General features: G+C 37.3%; 1 protein-coding gene across 3 annotated transcripts in view; it reads right to left on the reverse strand.

The window, feature by feature from the left end:
• Positions 1-6,544: 6,544 nt before the first annotated feature.
• The window catches only part of dhx15 (DEAH (Asp-Glu-Ala-His) box helicase 15), a 53,839-nt gene continuing 40,160 nt past the window's right edge, over positions 6,545-20,223 (reverse strand). For all 3 annotated transcript variants that reach the window (XM_028474111.1, XM_028474112.1, XM_028474113.1), the window contains 5 exons: positions 19,213-19,404; positions 13,563-13,685; positions 13,294-13,484; positions 8,171-8,340; positions 6,545-6,975 (listed from right to left, as the gene is read on the reverse strand). In XM_028474111.1, coding sequence (XP_028329912.1) covers positions 6,858-6,975; positions 8,171-8,340; positions 13,294-13,484; positions 13,563-13,685; positions 19,213-19,404 — 794 coding nt within the window. In that variant the 3' untranslated portion in view covers positions 6,545-6,857. The remainder of the gene's footprint in view (positions 6,976-8,170; positions 8,341-13,293; positions 13,485-13,562; positions 13,686-19,212; positions 19,405-20,223) is intronic.

The raw sequence follows: 20,223 nt of genomic DNA on the forward strand, positions 1-20,223 counted from the left end.
TACACACACGGTATCTCTTGAAGGCCTGTGGCAAGGAAATCAGAGGAGGTTCAGGACGGCTACGAAAAATAAATGAGGTCACATCAAATATTGTTTCCGGCTCTGCCCACCAGTCAAGTCATGGTTCTACATATTTGTACAGTGGCTTGATTTTACACATTTAGCCCGCATGCAACATCTCCCCAACACAACCAATCTATCAAGCCTAACCCAACGATATACTGTACGTGCATCTACTTCCATATCACAGAAAAGGGCTGGAAACCAACTGTCATCGATGGTATGATTGAATTGTTCCCTTGCACTGTCACCAGAGGGGCTATTACTTCAAATTAGCATACAAATTCAAACCAGCACAGATGGATTTGTCACATTCCAGTCGCCATCTTCCTGGAAGATTGGCTGTGCTTGTGCTGTGCGATGGAGATAAGACACCTGTCTTGATGCCGGTGGAGGTAAAGAGCATTGTGGGATAGGAGGAGGACTGGGTGGGCGGATGGATATCCTGAAACGCTGAGGTGTTCTGCAATAAACTTCCGTACCCACGGTCTCAAATGATGATGAGGCACCATGCAGCACTCTGTGGGTGGTGGGAGATTGAGCTGGAGCGAGGTGGTGATTCACACTGTTTGGAAACACACTGAACAATACCTGTCTGCTGTGTTTCTGTTGGTTGCTACTTTTGTTGAGTTACTGTCAAAAACAAAAAAAAAAAAGAAGCCACATAAGATGTCCCCTATCATCTCCACAGCGTGTCAGAACGGGGGCGGACCAGCTGTGGGAGGAAATTTACACTAACGCTTTTGTGTAGATCAGCACTTTTCTTTTCTTTTTTTTTTTTTTTTATATCTTGCCATCTTACACTTTCCAGTCTTAAAGGACTCGACAAAGGTCACGTCTAAATGTTGATTCATAACGCAAAGAACACCTGAGATATTTGGCTGTAGAGGAAAAAAAGGACTTTTGCACACATCAGACACCAACAAAATACAACTTTAGGGGACATAATGATTTTCATTAGTAATTATAGCCGGGGGTGAATCAATGCATGTATTCAGCATGAAAAACTGTTCTTACCTCAGGGTCAATTTCATATAATTTCCAGATCACTTCAAACTAATGGCTTTTCTATCGGCTTCACTTTGTAGGGAGAGATTAATCTCCTGCACACTTGGTCCCAAACAAAAGGACATCCACTTAAAAACTTGTCTCCCAACAGTCCAAAATATATTGAAACACACATGCTAATTTACCTGCGTTAGCATATTCCACAATCTGCAGGGTTAATATAAAACTCCCTGAACCTCTGCCTATAGCTATACATGCAGACACTACAGAGATTGGGAAAATGCTTACACGCTCATTTCTGCCTCCGAATTTAGTAGAATGTTTTTTTTTTTTAATACTCCTATAAAACGGTGAAGGGAAGATGAGATGCAAACTAGTAAAATGAAGTATTTTAACTGTAAGTCTGAAAAAAAAGCTTCACGTCACGAATGATTATTTTACCTTTGAAACCACATACATCTTCTGATAATGAAAGATACATAATGGGATTATAGACATTAGAGAGATTGTGTCTCAACCAACCTCCTCTGTTTTTACACCTCACGCAAACCATCGAGGTCAGTGCTTCTCAATTGAGGTACGTGCGCCGATAGGGGGTACGCAATAGCACGACAGCAGAGTGCTTAAGAGAAATAATGTAACAAATGAAAAAATTAAAAATATTGGGTTTTATAATGTTAACATTGAGTCAAAAATGATAATGATGATGGAAGTAATGTTTATTAGAACATTGAACTGAAAATAGAAGGGGTGTGGCGGAAGTGACCAGAAATGGTGGAAAAGGTGGTGAAATGGGGTTTTAAAAACTACAGAAATTGGTTGAAAGTAGCAAATTAGAGATAAAGTGGTAAAAAAAAAAAAAAAAAAAAGGGTTCAAAGTGTCAATCTTGGCTTAAAAGTGGCAGAAAAAAGTAGGAACAACTAGTTTGAATTGGCATTTTAATGACAAATCGTGAATTTGGTTTAATTGTCAAAAATAAGCATGAAATATAATGAAAAGAGGTTAAAACTGACAGTAATGGGTCAACTTATGCGACGTTAGGTGCATGGGAAAAATGGTGGAAAGGGGTTGTGCCAAAAATGTCTTGAAAGTGGAACGTTTCAGCTAAAAAGCATTAAAAGGAGCAAAAATATGGCAAGAAAAAGTGATGAAAACAGGTTAAAATATGGCAAGTTTGGTGTAGTTGCAGAAAAAAGGTCAAATTAAGCAAAAATGGACTAGAATTGTTTAAAAAAAATAAATCCTAGTTACTTGAGGGCGTCTGGCGACACCCTCCCTGTGTGTTGAGAACCCCTGATCTAGAGCAGTGGTTCCCAACCGGGGGTACGTGTACCCCTAGGGGTACTTGAACACATTTCAAGGGGTACTTGGAATAATTGATGAATCTATTTCCAACATGCTGAGTCATATTTCAGACACTGTACATGCTCATCCAACATCTTATCCACCCGCTGACAATAAACGGGTTAACAACACGTAAATAAAACAAGAACGGTGACTAAACTGGAGTGACGAAGGGGTTCTCCTAATCTGAAGAGAGGCCTTGGGGGGTACATGAGACAGAAAAGTTTGAAAAACAATAATCTAGAGCAGACATGGGCAACTGGTGGCCCAGGGGCCACATGCGGCCCTTGGTCTAATTTTATGCGGCCCCCAAAGTAAACGTTAAAAACGACGGAAAAATACACAAAGATCAAAAGCAAGAATACATTAAAAACACAGAAAAAATTACATTGCAGAAATACAGTAAAAGACAAGAAAAACACAATACTACAAAAATTTTAAAAATGACAACAGTAATACACAAAATTACTCCAATTAACACAAAACGACAACAAAATTGCAGAAAATTAATCATATAAATGTAAAAAAATTAAAAAAAATACAGAAAATTACAACAAAAGTACACAAAAAAACAAGAAAAACAAAAACAAAAAATGACTTCCGAAGCCCAGAGTACTAACAACAAACAACCAAAATGAGAACATAAACACACAATATGATTCCAAAAAACATACATTTTACAGGGAAAATATACAAATGGGCAACAGAAATGCACAAAACGCAATCACAACAAGCAAGACAACAACAAACATACACAGAATGACAGAAAAACACACAAAATGACTGCAAAAGCTCTTTGTTCTGTCCTGTGTTAACGCTCAGATTGGTCATTATTCTAAATGCTGACATGAATGTTGATCATGTGGCCCTCAGATCAAACAAACACATTTTTGTGGCCCCCCCGCTGTGAAAGGAATTGCCCACCTCTAATCTAGAGGAACCATCCACATCCATCTAACCCAGTGATTCCAAAAGTAATGGGCATGAGGTCATGAATGGGAAATATTTTCACTCTTTAAGGGGACGCAATAGAAAAAAGTTTGAAATCCACTGATCGAACCATTGGAGATGTGAAACATCTTCAAGTCCAGCTGCCTTAACGAAGCAACCAGAACCATGGAAGGACTAAAGACCCAACAGATGATTCTGTCTCTCTATTTCACTGTTTGACGACAGGATTCATGAGATCATTTACAGATTATTCAGATTATTCTCTGGCTGTAAATGAGAATAACAGGAGGACAAATACAATCTATCCTGCTGCAGATTGAATTTGATACCAGTCAGTCCCTAACAGTGGTATTTCATGCATGTTTTTTTACAAACAGTCTTCCTAGCAGCATTATGAGAAGTCAACAACTGTAAATTATTTTCTCCCTCAACTTTGGAGATAACAGGATACCCACCTTGTGTCCTGTTGCTGCTCTTCACCTTGATTAAAAAAAAAAAATAAAAAATCTCTCCATTCCTCCCTCAGTGTGAAACCACCTCCACAGCTGTTTCAGCTAATGACCGTCTCTACCCACATGTGAAACTGATGACCTGTAGCACCTGTTTGAATTCATTGGTTATTCAAACACCCAACTATAATCCTGGTGAATCCCAGCCTGTGTGTGAACGTAGCCATAAGAAATCATGCTAGTTTATGATTTTAGAGCTGGTGCCGTGCTATGGTTGTCAAGATATTGGCAAATATGCACAAAAGGTTTATATTGCTAGTTACTGGGATACAAATGTAATATATTTGTATTACAATATTACTGTTTTTTTTTTTTTTTTGTTTTTTTTTTTAAATGTAACTGAGTTACATTACTTTTACTTTTGGTCCAGAACACTAATTATATCACAAATAACATCGGTCTCAGTTTTGTTTCAAATACTTTCGCTGTTTCAGTTTTCTTTTCTTTTCCTCAAATAATTGCAAACAGTGAGAAAACAAAGAAAATATACACTTAAATGAAATACGCATGTAATATATTACCACTTTTGACTTTTGCAATGAGTTACACTACAGTTACTTCAAAAAATGAATATATTACTGTAATATATTACAAAAATCACTAGTTACTGCCAACACTAATCAGCACTACATACAGAAAGTACTGTATGCTTTCATTTCCCAAATTAAGAAAAAAAGACAAATAACAAAAAATAAAAAATAAAAACCAATATATTGTACAAATTCATGTAAAACTTGGTTAAGGCCAGGGTTCATAATTATTTCAGTTTTGGTCAAATTTTGGTGTATAATTTAATAAGAAAGTCAGTCAAACTTTATAGTTTAGTTTTTTCTTTTGATTTTGGGTGATTTTAGTTTTTGGTGCCTTACTGCTTTCTTAGCCCTGTTTAAGTGTGTGCTTTATATTTGCAGTAGTTTTTAGGGTCGAATGATGGTCCCAACTCAATTTTTTTTTTTTTTGTTGAAATTTTTGGAAAAATATGCCTTACTTTTGATTTTGGGTGATTTTTTGTTTTTTGTCAAGCACCACTGGTATTTCTTCTGCACTAACACAGTAACTAAACCCAAAAATCTATTTTTTTTTTTTCTGCTGAAAACAAATATATTTGAGTTTGAAGTTGTGTTGTTGGTTGATCTCAGTCCAACTGTTGACATCTTAGTTTATTGTTTTTCAACCTTGGGGTCATGACCCCATGTGGGGTCACCTGAAATGTGATAAAAGTCAATCACTGATTGAAATATATTTAAAAAAATTTAAAAATTAATATTTTTCAAATAAAACACCACACACAGTTTCCAACGACTGTATTCTATACTTTCACTTTCTCAAATAAAAATCTAGCTACTGTGTGCACTATTGGCTACCAGTATAACAAACGTGATAAAAAAAACAAGTTAAAGAGTAAAAAAAAAAATGTCTCTGATATGGTGGGAAATTGGCGATATGTGAAAAATGGGGTTACAATCCGCTGAAGTATTTTAATTTTGAATATTTTTTTGTAAAAATGTAAGAGTGACTGCCCCGTATGGGTTAAAACCTGGCTTTTACAATCAACTTTTGCTATTGGCTGAGAAAGGTTTTGGTGGCTTCTTACATCACAAACCACCGCTGTTGCTCTCGCTCTGTCCTATAAAAACTAGCGCATGTGAAATCCACAATCTGTGGCAAGTACGTTGGATTGAGAGAATTGTAAAAAGAGAATTTGATGTACAGCAAGTATTGAGAAGCTACTTATAGCATCGATCAGTTTGATCTCAAGTGGGCTGCAGATTATAGGTGGGGAGAAAAAAAATAAAACAATTTTTATCATTATTGTGCCTTAGTTTTCAATATTGACTCTATTTACCTCAAACATTCTTGATTTTGTCACCAATTTGTGTGTAAATTAGAGGAATTTGGTGCCAATGTGAGAAATTGCGATATTTGTTTACACAATTTGTTTTACGCCATGTGTCTGCAGTCATTTTTAATTTCATCCAAGCCCCTAAAAATACACTGGTTTTATTAAATTGTTAAATTCATTCATCTCCAACTGGATTATTTGGTCATTTACACAATAATTAATGTTGTCGGTGGAATTGGATGCCCTAAAGGAGCGGAATTTAGTTTGACACATGTGGCATAGATTGTTCTTTGGAGATTTATTATCATAGACTGGGTGTGTCTTAACTGATACAGAAGCCCCGCCCATAATCAAGGCATTTCCAGCCTAAACCTTTGGGTTTAGTTACTCTCCAAGTGATCCGTTCAGCACGGCTGTGATCTAGTAACATGTTTCCCTATCTATTACATTTTAGCCAATGATTCACTGGTCAATAATCCAGGCCTGGATGTGTTGCTGGAATGTTTCCTACTGACCCACACATTTGTACAACAATTCAGCCCTAATCTCTTTGGTTCTCTCTGGAAAAAAAATAAAATCAAAAATCAAACTCTAAACAAGTCCACTCGCTGCTATTTGGTTTAACTGAACTTTGAGCAGCAACTTTCAACACCAAAAAAAAAAAAAAAAAAACAGTAGAACGCGAGCATGCTCCAGCACAGCAGGAAGTTCCCAAAGATCTTGTTCCTTGAACCATTTGTATTTAACATCCAGCTCACTCCAACTGTTTCTGAAGCCATCGATATCCAGAAGGATTTAACTTCTCTAAAGAACCGAGGATTTGGCAGGTCAAATACATTTTATTTATTTTTTTAAAGCAGTAAAAACCCTTCTCGCAATTCATTTTTATTAAGTCGAGCCGTTGACAGGAAATTTGATGTAAGTGTGCAACTTATGGCATGTCAATGATAAGAGGATATTACACCAGCATAAAAACATGGTATAAATTACACAGAATCATAACATACAGTGAGTGTTTCAGTAGTCCTAACCCACAGTTATATATTCCCCAGAATGTCTAAATAAGGACTGTTTTCATTGGCTTATCCATACAAAAAAAGAAAAATTGTCATTAGATGCAAAAAAGATTTGTGTCACTCGCTCAGTGCCGAGAGTTCTCCTGGATGGAAAGTTTTGCCAGCATGTTCTCCAACTCTCTCTTTGCTTCGCACCGAGGGAAGTTACTCATCTCGTAGTACTGCGGGGCAATCTTCATCAGCCTAGGAAACACGGCGAGTAAACATTAGTCACAAAAAACTGTCTATAAAGCTTTAAAAAATGAACTGCTCCTGCATATTTACATGGTGTTGTAGGGAGAATGGCACCGCACATTCAATACATGAAAATTTAACTGATAAAGATCTGAAAGAAGACCGTATTTGTGAAACGTCACTGATGTTGAGGACACACTTCATTTTTAAGTGCAAGAAAATCTCTCTCTAAAAAAAAAAAGACAATAGATGTTGGCGTCTAAACTTAGATTTCAAATGACTGTCAAAAATTCAGTTAAGACAAATGTCCAACAATATAGATATTGCATTTACAGCATGAAAACCTTGGTATTTTCTTTTTTAACAATGATTTATTGGCTCCATAGATAAATAAAAACTGATATTTTTGCAATGACTTCAATTGTTTGCAAAAGAGCAAATTTCAAAATGCTGTAAAAAAAAAAAAAAAAAAAAAAAAAAAATCTGTTTATGATTTAAAATTCTGATATTTTCCAAACTTCATCCATCATGACTCAAAGTTTTGTCTTTAAAAAAAAAAAAACATTAAAAATACACAATGCACACCAAGTACACGTGTACAATACTGTTTACAGTCAAACATTTTAATACACTGTAGGCTCAATTTTTGACAAATCAAAAATCTGTGTGGATGGTTTGTGGAAGACGGTCTAAAGATGCGCTGGAGCAAGTTCGGTGTCAATTGAGCAAAGATTGTGGGAAAACAAAACAACAACAGTGTAATGGACTTAATAACTTGCGATAGGTTTAAATGTACAGATGTTTCTTCAGTATTGGGGCTACATTTTGGTGAAAGTTACACATCTGTAGCACATTTGGTTGATTTGTTGTAAATTTTCCAAATTTTAAACGCTTGCCGTAGCACCACCTAAGAAGAAACAAGAAGACAGAAGAAAAAGAACATGCACGATAATAGTTTCCCTGTAGTTTAGGCTGGGGTAAAAAGGTTTTCTATTTACATTTTGACATATTTCATTATTATTATTATTTGTGATTATTATCAATAATTTGTGGATTAATCCAAAATGGCAGATTGATCTCAGTAATAAAAAACCTGTCCTTAAAGCCAATGAAATAATCCGATCATAAACAGAAAGAAAAATGTTGTTATTGAAAAAAAAATATTCTAAAATAGTAAAACATAAACAACGATGATGACATTTACCACTCTGGTTTGACGTCGGTACAGGTACGGATGTAATTCTTGGTGGTGAGGACAAACTCATTGTAGAGCACCCACTCAGGCTTACGGTCCAGCACAGTGGAAGGATGCAACTGGACCACTTGGTTGTCCTTCACAGTCAGGTAATTACCTGTGCGCTCCAGGTGAGCAACCTGTGTGTGCATGAGACAAGAACGGGGTCAGAGCCACAGCCAGTGAGCAATGAAACAAAAACAGATCCATACACCTCTGAAGCTTATTGCAGTGCTGAACAAAGGCCTAGATCAGACATTGACAGCAGACGGCTCACAATCCAAATCTGTCTGGCTCATGACAATAAAAAATACAATAAAAATGTTAAATGACAACAAATATGCACTAAAATACTCAAAGACACACAAAGTGACAAAAATATACAAAATGACAGACACAGATACAAAGCAAAAAAAAAACATGCAAAATGACTCCAAAAATACAGAAAACAAAATACATAAAATAACAGAAACTTACAAAAAATGTAACAAGTAAACAAAATAAAATACGCAAAACAACAATAAAATACACTAAATGACAAAAATATACAAAAAAAAGATGCAAAATGACTCCAAAAATACACAAAACAACAACAAAAATACACAAAATGAGTAACAAGTAACAAGTAAACAAAATCACAGAATTACGCAAAACAACTAGAAATACACTAAATGACAAAAACATACAAAATGACGTAACAAGTAAATAAAATGACAGAAAAATACACAAAAGGACAAAAAACATACAAAGCAAAATAAAAAAGATGCAAAATGACTCCAAAAACACACAAAACAACTGCAGAAATACACAAAGGAGGTATGCTACGAAGCTAGTGTACCTCTTATCGCGCTAACTTCCAGGATTTAATCAGTGTGTGCAGGACTGCGAAGCTCGCTAACGTCTTTCGGAGCTCAATCACCATGGTAACTTAGGCTGAACGACTAACCTGGTCGGGAGCAGGTTTTGCTCTGGCTCGGATCTGAGCGAGTGCTAAAGCCCCGCCTCCTGACCAATCAGTTCTCTTAGAAAATGACCTGCCCATTGTTAGAAGATCCTGGTTGGTGCAGATCTGACATCTGCATTTAGAAAAGAAAGATTATTATGGATAAATGCTATACTTTCCTTTACTGATGACATCCTTTAGGAAAGATATAGATTTATATCTGATGGACTGATCTGTAGTCAGAAGATGAAGCCTGCCTGTCTCTGTATGCACGGATGGGTGAAGTCATTAATGAATTCATTCATATCAGCTGGAACATACTACAGTGAAACAATGTGCTCTCATCCCAGTGTGTGTGTGTGTGATCAATAGAGGTCTACTTGAATAGAAAAACGTGTGTGCTGCAGAGCGCTGTCCGTTTATCATCCAATGGATTAATATCATAAATAATATCACGCTTTTACGCATTAACAGTGTCAGCAGATTCCTGCCTTTTCTGTAACAACAGTGTTGTTTTTGGTCTGAATTATGGATTTTAATTATTCATCATTTTAAACTTAAGTTGAACACCGAACCTGGTCGGGACCAAGTTATGAAGTGGATCAGATCTGAGCGAGTATAAAAGCTCCGCCCCCTGGTGCAGTGTTGCTCTTTGTTGTCATTATGGATTTAAATTAATGATATATGTTTAAATGATAAGCTGTTCCTCCATTGTAAATATTTTCGCTCTTCCAGTTTTTGTCATTGTAATGATTGGTCAGACGCTGCAATCTCCACTCCTTTTATGTGAACGCGCACGTACCGAGGCTGAGATCACTTTTTCCTTAATATAGCGTGTTGTTATCAACCTTCATAGGACATCTTCTGTCTGATAGGGAATGTTTGGTTAGGTGAAGCCCTCTAACGGAGATTAATCCTGAATATAATCATCTAGCTTCGTAGCATAGGTCCAAAATGATGGGAAAAGATTCAAAACGACAACAGGAATATGAAAAAATGACTTCATACAAACACAAAACGACAACAAAAACACACAAAAGGACTCCAAAAGTGCCAACAGCAACAAAAACAAACTAAATGAGAAAAAAATAGACAAAACTAAAAATACACAAAATGACTCCAAAAATACACCAAATAACATAAATATTGAAAACAACAACACAAATATGCAAAATGACTCCCAAACACACATGACAACAAAAATACACAAAATGACAACAAAAATACACAAAATGACTACAAAAATACACAAAATGACATAAATATTGAAAACAACACAAATATGCAAAATGACTCCCAAACACACGACAACAAAAATACACAAAATGACTACAAAAATACACCAAATGAGAAAAATAGACAAAACTAAATATACACAAAAGGACACAAAACAGCAACAAAAACACACAAAATAACATAAATATGGAAAACAACAACACAAATATGCAAAATGACTACCAAACACACATGACAACAAAAATACACAAAATGACAACAAAAATACACAAAATGACTACAAAAATACACAAAATGACATCAATATTGAAAACAACACAAATATGCAAAATGACTCCCAAACACACATGACAACAAAAATACACAAAATGACTACAAAAATACACAAAATGACTACAAAAATACACCAAATGAGAAAAATAGACAAAACTAAATATACACAAAAGGACACAAAACAGCAACAAAAACACACAAAATAACATAAATATGGAAAACAACAACACAAATATGCAAAATGACTACCAAACACACATGACAACAAAAATACACAAAATGACAACAAAAATACACAAAATGACTACAAAAATACACAAAATGACTACAAAAATACACAAAATGACATCAATATTGAAAACAACACAAATATGCAAAATGAATCACAAACACACATGACAACAAAAATACACAAAATGACTACAAAAATACACAAAATGACTACAAAAATACACCAAATGAGAAAAATAGACAAAACTAAATTTACACAAAAGGACACAAAACAGCAACAAAAACACACAAAATAACATAAATATGGAAAACAACAACACAAATATGCAAAATGACTACCAAACACATATGACAACAAAAATACACAAAATGACAACAAAAATACACAAAAACACATCACAAGAGGAAAAATACACATGATGAAATCAAACGCACACAAAAGACAATAATACAAACAAAAACAAAATGTAAACTAAAAAAAAAAAACACACAAACCCTTTGTTCTCTACTGTATTAAGGCTTAATATGACCCTCAGATCAGGGTCACCGCTGTGATAAAGTTATCTGCCCCTGTCCTAGATTAATACATTGTGGTAAAGTACACAGGAATAATATGAAGGCTGCCTGTAAATCCCTCACAGGTCAGTGTGTGACTCTCACTATGCTGTGCTGCAGGGGCAGCCATGATTAAGCAAAGCAATCAGTCTTAATAAAGTCCTTCCCCAACAAAAACATGAACTCACACCCTGTGAACGCTTGAACGCGAGCGGCAAATTTGCCTCCGCGCTAAAGGTTAATGTTGACAAATATCTAAATATTAAAACTATAATTGCACTTGTCAGGTTGCATGTTTCACGTAGCCCCGAAAATTGCTTTTTTTCCTTTTTTTTTTAGCAAATCCGTCGTTTGTTTCCTCGAGTGAAAAACTAATTGAATTATTTTCTTATTGTTTTTAACATTAAACAGAACACTGAGCCTCTGCGGGCGTGTGCTCACCTACATGAAAATGCTGTCACACTGTCTGTGAGCTCAAGAAAAATACAATCAAAGTCAACAAACAAGGATCAAATAAACCGTGTAGTTGGACAGAGATGAAAGATTTTCCCCCCTCCCTCCCTCCCCCCCCTCCAACCCCCAGATCCCTCAAATAACAAAATATAGCCTTTCTTTGCTGTCATTTTGTATCCGATTCTGATGTGGATGTTTAAAAAAACTGGCTGTGGGATTCAAACAGCATTCACACAGAAACATCTAAAACCTGGTCTCATTTCATGTCTCCATGTCCTTCTCTCTGAGGCACTAAGCGTTTAGAACATGTGTGTCCAACTCTAGGTCCTGGGACCAAATACGGCCCATTAGAGCTGTGTTTCTGAAATGGGGGTACGCAATGGCACGACAGGAGGTACAGTACTTGAGAGAGAGAGAGGGAGGAAAATTAACACATTTTTACAATGTCTATTTTTCCATTAAAAATGACAATCACACTAAATATTACCAACAGCTCACAAAACAACAAGAAAAACACAAAATAAAAGAAAAACATACTGAAAAATAAAAAGAACAGACAAACAACAAAATACACAAAATGACACCAAAAACACATGCACTGACAGAATATTTTAAACAATACCAACAACACAAAAAACGACAAAGAAAACACACAGAGAAAAATTATAATGCATTACAAACAAATGACACCAAAAACACACAAAATGATGTTAGAAATTATCTTGATTAGAACATGAAGTGAAAATACAAAAGTGATAAAAACCATAGAAATAAATCTATTCAGGAGGCACTACATACCGTTTCATTCCACACATTTACAAAATGTAAGATGTTAAAATGTGTGTTAACAGTCATTCATTTCATCATTGTGATGTAATTGTCTGATATAAGGGGGTACTTGCACTGAAAAGTAAGAGAAAGGGGGTACTTGAGCCTAAAAAGTTTGAGAACCACTGATTTAGACCATCCAATTCGGCCCGTAGGAAAAATATGCAAATAATTCAGTTGTTAGATCTCCTAGCCCTTCTAAATACACACAATTAATGAAACTCCACAATATTTGGAGCAGTCGTTTGAAATCTTAAATTGCTCCAAGGATTGAATTTTCCTCACAGCATTTCACATAATTACTCCAAACTAAAATCCATCAAATTTTAAAGAGTAAATCCTGCAGAGACTGATATTTGTCACTTATTGCCTGATATTGTGGAGGCCTTACATACTTGTATGTCATTTATACGTCAAAGTGCAAACTTGGGGACATTATTTGTTGAAATTCCTCGTTTTCCTACCTAAAATCTACATCCCACTTAAGATCAAACTACTTTATATTTGGCCCCTGAACCAAAAAAGAGTTTAACGCCCCTGGTTTAGACTGTTGAGGACCTTCTTCCTAACATACCTGCATGAAAAACCCAGTAACGAGTGCTCGGCGGATGTTGACATAGTAGTCTTTGTTGGTAAACTCTGTGCTCTTTCGTGGTAGGTTACAACGGTCCATGATTCTTGACAGCTGTTGCCGCACGTTGTCTGCCGACATCAGCGAGCGGTAGTTGACAAAGTTCTCATAGCACCACTGGGCGGAGTCGCCGTCTGCGCAAATCCAGGCAAGATTTGCGGTATAGTCACACAATAACAATAACTAGAAACATTTGTATGATTAGGACTCACTGTCTTTGAAGGCATGGTAGACGTTCAGCAGCGTGAGGTGGTCACCGTCGATGTGGCAGAAGCGCATCTTAGCCTGGTCGGCCTCCTTCTTGGACTCAATGGGTCGGACGAAGCACTGTGAGACTACACAAGGTTGGTATAGGCCCCAACACAGCCACCCGATAAATTCAGCAAATACAACGGTGAGAAACAAAGGCCTCACCTCAGGAGAGCCACAGAGCATAAAGAGACACACTGCAAGGTATTGGCTACACAGCAAGACTTTCTTCAGAAGTGACAGCAAATCAAAACTCAACAAAGACGTGATGAAGTGAGAATTTCTTATTCTATGAAATCAAAGTGTAGGCCTCGTTGAACAATGAATCAAACATCATTTACTCCCAAAAAGAAAGAAAAAAGGTCCAAATTGCTGCTAGAAAATCTGTTTTCATGTCTACTGTAAACAGACAGTTTGTTAAAGGTTTTATGCATTGCATTGTGGGATGTGGAGTCCCATAAATAAATGCATAGAAGTAGTTTTACTTAATTCCGATATCAGGGGAAATCCAGGTAACAAAAAAGGAAATCACGGTGAGAAAAATGTAAAAACGTTCTAGTTTGGTTGTTGTGAAAGCTTCTATTTAGAATGGGGATGTGTTCGACATGGCACACTCAGTATATACTCTTTGAGTTTGTAGTTTATAATACGGTCTACTAGATACTATAAGTATGATTAGGATGATGAGTGCTCCCACTGAAGTAAACTTTCAAGTTTCCCAAGATACACTAACCTCCAACGACAACAACCTGAATCACACTGAGGCTAAATATCTGTTGATTCTCCATCTTTGAAAGTTGTAAAAACATTTTAAGTGAGAAAGTGACCAAGTAGAATATCAACATGACGTCATTTGATCCATAAAACTCAGAGAAACACATTTCATGCCGACATTTCTGAGATTTTCGGAGACCCGCCATTGTGCAACTGACAACACTTTCGGAAAAAAGTGTTTAAAAACTAATGGAAGACAAGAAGAGATGCTTTTATTTTGAAAGGGGGATGTTTGATTTTTAGTTTGAAGTCGGTCTCGGGACAAATTTACATTCTGCTTGCAATGCATCATTGGTCAGTTGAGCATGACTAGTGTGCCTACCGTGCGCTCTAAATCTTTTCATACTATCTATATGGGAACACACTATATACTAATTTTGGCGTCAGACAGTATGAGTAGTATATTAGTATGACAATTCAAACACAGCCTGACTCGTCTTAAGTGACTCTACATCCCACAATGCAATGCACGAAATTTTTTACAAACGAGCTGTTCACAGTGGATATGAAAAATGATTTTGGAGCTTTTTCCTCCTTCCGGAAGGAGGCCCCGGGGAAGACCCAGGACACGCTGGAGAGACTATGTCTCTCGGCTGGCCTGGGAACGTCTCGGGGTCTCCCCGGAAGAGCTGGAGGAAGTGGCCGGGGAGAGGGAAGTCTGGGCCTCCCTACTGAGGATGCTGTCCCCGCGACCTGGAAACGGCTAAGCAGAAGAAGATGGAAGGATGGATGGATGGATTTTTCCTTAATTTTTGGAGTAAGTGATTTGATTCATTGATTGATGAGACCTACACCAGGGGTTCTCAAACTTGGAGTTAGGACCCCATTTGGGGTCAGGGGACACTGGGAGGAGGTTGCCAGATGCCTTTACGGCACTAAGAATATTTTTTTTATCCCATATTTGCTTATTTTGACCCTTTTTCTGCAACTGCACTAGCCTGGCAAAGCCACACCCACTTCCTTACTAGTTGTAAGAAAGTGGTTGTGGTAATGCCACCGTTTCTGCTCCCTTCCTCGAGCCAGAGTAGATCGAGCCATTAAGAGCCGAACAGGAAAAAACGTCATATCCCCTGCACCAAGCAGTATCAACACAAACAATCCGTTTTATATTGTTGAAACCACAACAAAAATAGACTTTAAAACCTAAAGTCTGTACCGTACTACACGCCGTTTTTGTCTGCTGGCTCCGTTTAAAGAAAAAGAACTAAGCTTGTCACGCTATTGTTGTCAGGTCCGCTCATCGTTTGATTGGTTACTCTGCGCGTGTTTGTCCCGCCCCGCTCAGCCACCCCAACTCAAACGCTTGGTGAGCACTTCCAGACTAATCGCTAGGTGAAAAATACAAGGAGATTAGGATGGACTCCAGGCTACATCTACACTAAACTTGCCATATTTTCATCACTTTTTACTTGCCATATTTTTGCTCCTTTCAATGCATTTTTGCTACATTACTCCCATTTCGACCACTTCTCCATCAAAGCTCATTGCCTTTTCTGCACATTTTTTCCACTTTCAAGACATTTTCGGCACTTGTAAACTCTTTCCACCACTTTTCCCACTTAATGTCACATATGTTGACCCATTATTGTTACTTTTATCCTCTTTTCAACATAATTTATGATTACTGTTGCCAAGTTAAACACATTCACGATTGGTCATGCCTTTTATTTGCAAGTCTAAACTAATTATTCCAATATTGACACTTTGAACCCTTTTTACAGGTTTTTCTCTCTGTTTTTGGCCACTCTAATTTGTAACTTAACTAATTTCTGTGGTGTTTAAAATCCCATTTCACCACCTTTTGCACCATTTTTGGTTACTTTTAACCCATTTTATTTCTGATTAAAACAAGGATTTACATCTTTATGGTACTGTGGTGGTCCCCGGTTTCTGGCACCTTGTATTTTGAGGGTCGTGGGCTGAAAAGGTTGAGAAACATGGGCCTACGCTATGATTTTATCAAATAAGAAAACACTATCGTGGGTAGCAGCAGCAGCTTTAAGTTTCTTCCGTATGACACACACAGAATTTCCTAATGTCAAAGCTGCTTGATTATGCCCCCGATGGATGAAATAAAAAGTTTGTGTTTATCGAGCCTCGCGGTCAAATGCTGTGGTGGCACATTCTGAGGTGTACTTTTGTTGCTTACTCTAATGAACTCAGCAGGAAAAAAAAGAAGAAGAAAAAAAAAAACTGTCATCCTGAACCAGCTGCTTTGAGTGCTCGCCACGTGCAGCGCTTGCTAGTTAAATCCATCTTCCTGTTCTCAAAGACCGCTGCATTCTCTTCAAAGGCATCAGGATTCATCTCAGCGAGCAGCATTCTGCTGCTGCAAGCCTTAAGTGCAATTACTGCTGCTGTCACAGCTACACCTATACATTTTTGTCCAAACCTGTACTTTTCTCTCACTGGCAAATAATAGCTGACATCATAAACTTTATCCTCTGCTTGCCCTGCTCTTTTTTTATTTTGTTTACATCAACAGCTACATTGATTAGCCATTTTAAAAATGACCAGTGACAGTTCCCCTGAATAATGTAGAATATCATTTTATCCTGACATTGGTGGGCTGGATTCAAAAGGCTAACCTTGCCTGCAGGATTGGATTCTCCAGGTGTTCACAAACACCAGAATCCATCTTGTGCTGCTCCCGCCTTTGCCTTTCAAAACCGAACCGAAACGGTTAGAACCAATGATGAGGCGGTGTTGTGGTTTAGGGCGGGATATCCGGGTGTGACGAAGGTAGAAGCGCTGAAGCAAACCTGGCACATGTGCAGTTGCAGGGAGAGGAACAAGCTGGGCTACTGCTATTAGCACAGCTCTGAATCAGAACAGAAAGATGTCAACGCAGGAGGAAGAACGTGTAAAAACTGCAATAAACTCAGTTGGACAGGCGCTTCGCCCAGTCAGCTTCAAGCATTCTGTTCATGTCCCTCCCTGGTTCAGAAAGAATTTGCCAGACACGGACCCAGATCGATGTGGAGAACTGGAGTTAGAGGGAGGGCTACACATCAATCTGGCTCTTGCCAGGTTATCAAAAGGCAGCAAGTGCTCAAAGTTGATGTGTTCCCACACTTTTTTCATAAAACTTTTCCAAAATATTTTATATAACCGCAAAGATCTATTCAAGACCATTACAGTGCAAAAATGAGCGGTACTATTGTAACAGAGGTCTGACAGTGTGCCACGGTTAGCAGCAAATATGTGGCACAGGGAATGGAAGCTGTGTCCATAACTTATCTATCATATAGTATCGTACAATGGCACAATTGAGTAAAACTTTATAATAACTATCCGTTATAAGTAGTTAATAGATAATAAATAAGCTGTAATAAATTTCTTACTGAATATTTGATAACAGTTTCTTAAAGACTGATAACTGTGCCTTACAGATAGCAAATGAATAACTTGCAAGCTGTTAACAGTTTATAAATTACATGTTAACTGTATGTTAATAGGGGAAATAAGTATTTGACAGTTTGCAAAATCGGCAGTTTGACACACTGCCGATTTTGCAAGTTTTCCCACTTCCAAAGACTGGTGAGGTCTGTAGTTTTTATCACAGGTACACTTCAACTATGAGGGACAGAATATTATTTCTAAAAAATCCAAATGAACACATTGTATGATTGAATGGAACTTAATATTTAGTACAGAAACATTTGTTAACACTTACCTGTTGTTCTTGACGAACTTTAACAAACTTTATATACATTAGTAAATAAAGAATGGTTGCAATTTTAGAAGAACGTCCCAATAAAGTATATCAAGTTTTAACTGATACTTGACAAGTAATTAGTAAGTGCTTTACTACTAACTTATTCATCATCTATTGCCGTTATAAATCATTAACATACAGTACATACATTTATAAATCCTTAACAGCTTGTAAGTTATCTATTGGCTATTTATAAGACACAGATATGAATCCTTAAACTGTTCGCAAATATTCAACAAGCAATGTATAACTTATTAACTAACAGTTTGTTAATGATCTATTAACTTCTTATAACAGACAGTTATTATAAAGTGTGCCTTTGACAACCATTTTGCAATTTTTTTTTAAATAACGATGCATCAGTTCTTAAATGTAACATTAAACTACTTCTAACTAAGTGCTCCCTGTTTATGAGATTATAAGATTACTATTTCAATTTGCAAACATTTATTAAAAGCGATGTACAACACGGTGTTAGAGTTAAGGGACTTGCTTCATGTCCCATTGTATAAGCGAAAGCTGGATTTTAAACATTAAAATAAAATAGGCTATATTTAAAAAAAAAAAAATCCAAACCAGTTAAATTATGACTTATCAAGAATGGAAAATCAGTTTCTCAAATTCCATAACTTTTCCAGGAATTTAATAATCATAAAAATGCAAGAATCAAGTCAGACAAGCTTTAGAAATGTGACGGAATGCCTGATCAGAGGTGCAGCACTTGTGGGGTGTTCCCAGTTTCCATTGACCAACAACTATTAAATGTGTTCCAGGAAGGATAAGAGGCTACAGGGTCAGGGACGGCCGAAGGCTTAGTGATGCACTTAGGGATCGAAGGCTGGCCTGTGTGCTCCAAACCAAGCTTAGAATGCTGACAAAGGTAATGCACGTTCTGGTTGAAAGGTGTCAGGTTGCAGAGTTCATCACAGTTCATTGAATCTGCGACGGTTGGTTGGTTTATATATTACAAACAAATTATTTGCTACACTCGACGACTTCCTTTACCAACTAAAGTAAACTTTTTGTGAAACTTCTCTAAAGTGTTGGTGTCAGTCTGTCCAGGGAAATGAAGATGTTGCCCAGTGTTTCTGGGAAACCTCCAGAGTGGGCCTTGCTATTACCTGACAACATCGCAGTGATGGAGAGGACCTCATTGGAGCATTTGTATTTGCAGCTGGAGATGACCATCTTGGCCAGCTGTGGGTCCAGGGGGAACTCCGCCATCATGGAGCCCAGCTCCGTCAGGTCACCGTCATCATCGAGCGCTCCCAGGTAGTTGAGCAGCTCCAGGGCCCGCATCAGGGTCTCTGGGGCTGGGAAAAACAGAGGAGGAGGAGGAATGGAATGGGCCATCAAAATGCTCCAAGCCCATGGGCAAAACACACACACAGATGGCATATACTGACAATTTGCAAAACTGTCATTCTTTTATTGACTTGAGAATGACTATTTGGAGCACTTCTATACACATGTCAGCTTTGATTTATGTGCCACTGTTGCCTGCTGACATTTAGGAGCGAAATGATGCAAAAACGGTGCAACTATTTGGGCAATTTAGACAGCTTTGACAGGTCTAAATGTACATTTTAAAACGTTGTTAGCCATTACCATACACTTTAAGTCAACTGAATAATGACAGTTTCTAAGCACTTAGGTCCAAAGTCTCAGATGAAGAGTTGAAAGTTCACACCCTGGTCTGAGTCCTCAAAAAAAGAAAAGCTTTTGAGATTCACCAAGCACGTAGTCCGACCTCAATTAGCAACTAATCACATTAAGTCTTTCAGAACTATTTCCACTGGTTTGGTTGTGTGTTGTTCAAGCCCCAAAACAAAACCAAAGTGGAATGTTTAGCTCAGTGGTTCTTAAACATTTCATGTTAAGCCCCCCCATTACAGAATGAAACCCCCCCCCCATATGATCTTCCATGAAAATTGTGAATATTCTCCTTCAAAATTCAAAAAATAACATAAAACGTGCAATCACATACTTTAAAATCACTGATAATAAAGTTCTTTGAGTGAAATTTTAAAAATATTTTTCTACTTCTCAAATGTCCCCCCCTGCCACAATCCGTTGCCCCCTTGTCATGACATCACACCCCATCAAGGGGGCACGCCCCCCCTTTTGGAAAC

The sequence above is a fragment of the Gouania willdenowi genome, chromosome 18 (assembly GCF_900634775.1).
Source record: "Gouania willdenowi chromosome 18, fGouWil2.1, whole genome shotgun sequence".
Classification (NCBI taxonomy): Eukaryota; Metazoa; Chordata; class Actinopteri; order Blenniiformes; family Gobiesocidae; genus Gouania; species Gouania willdenowi.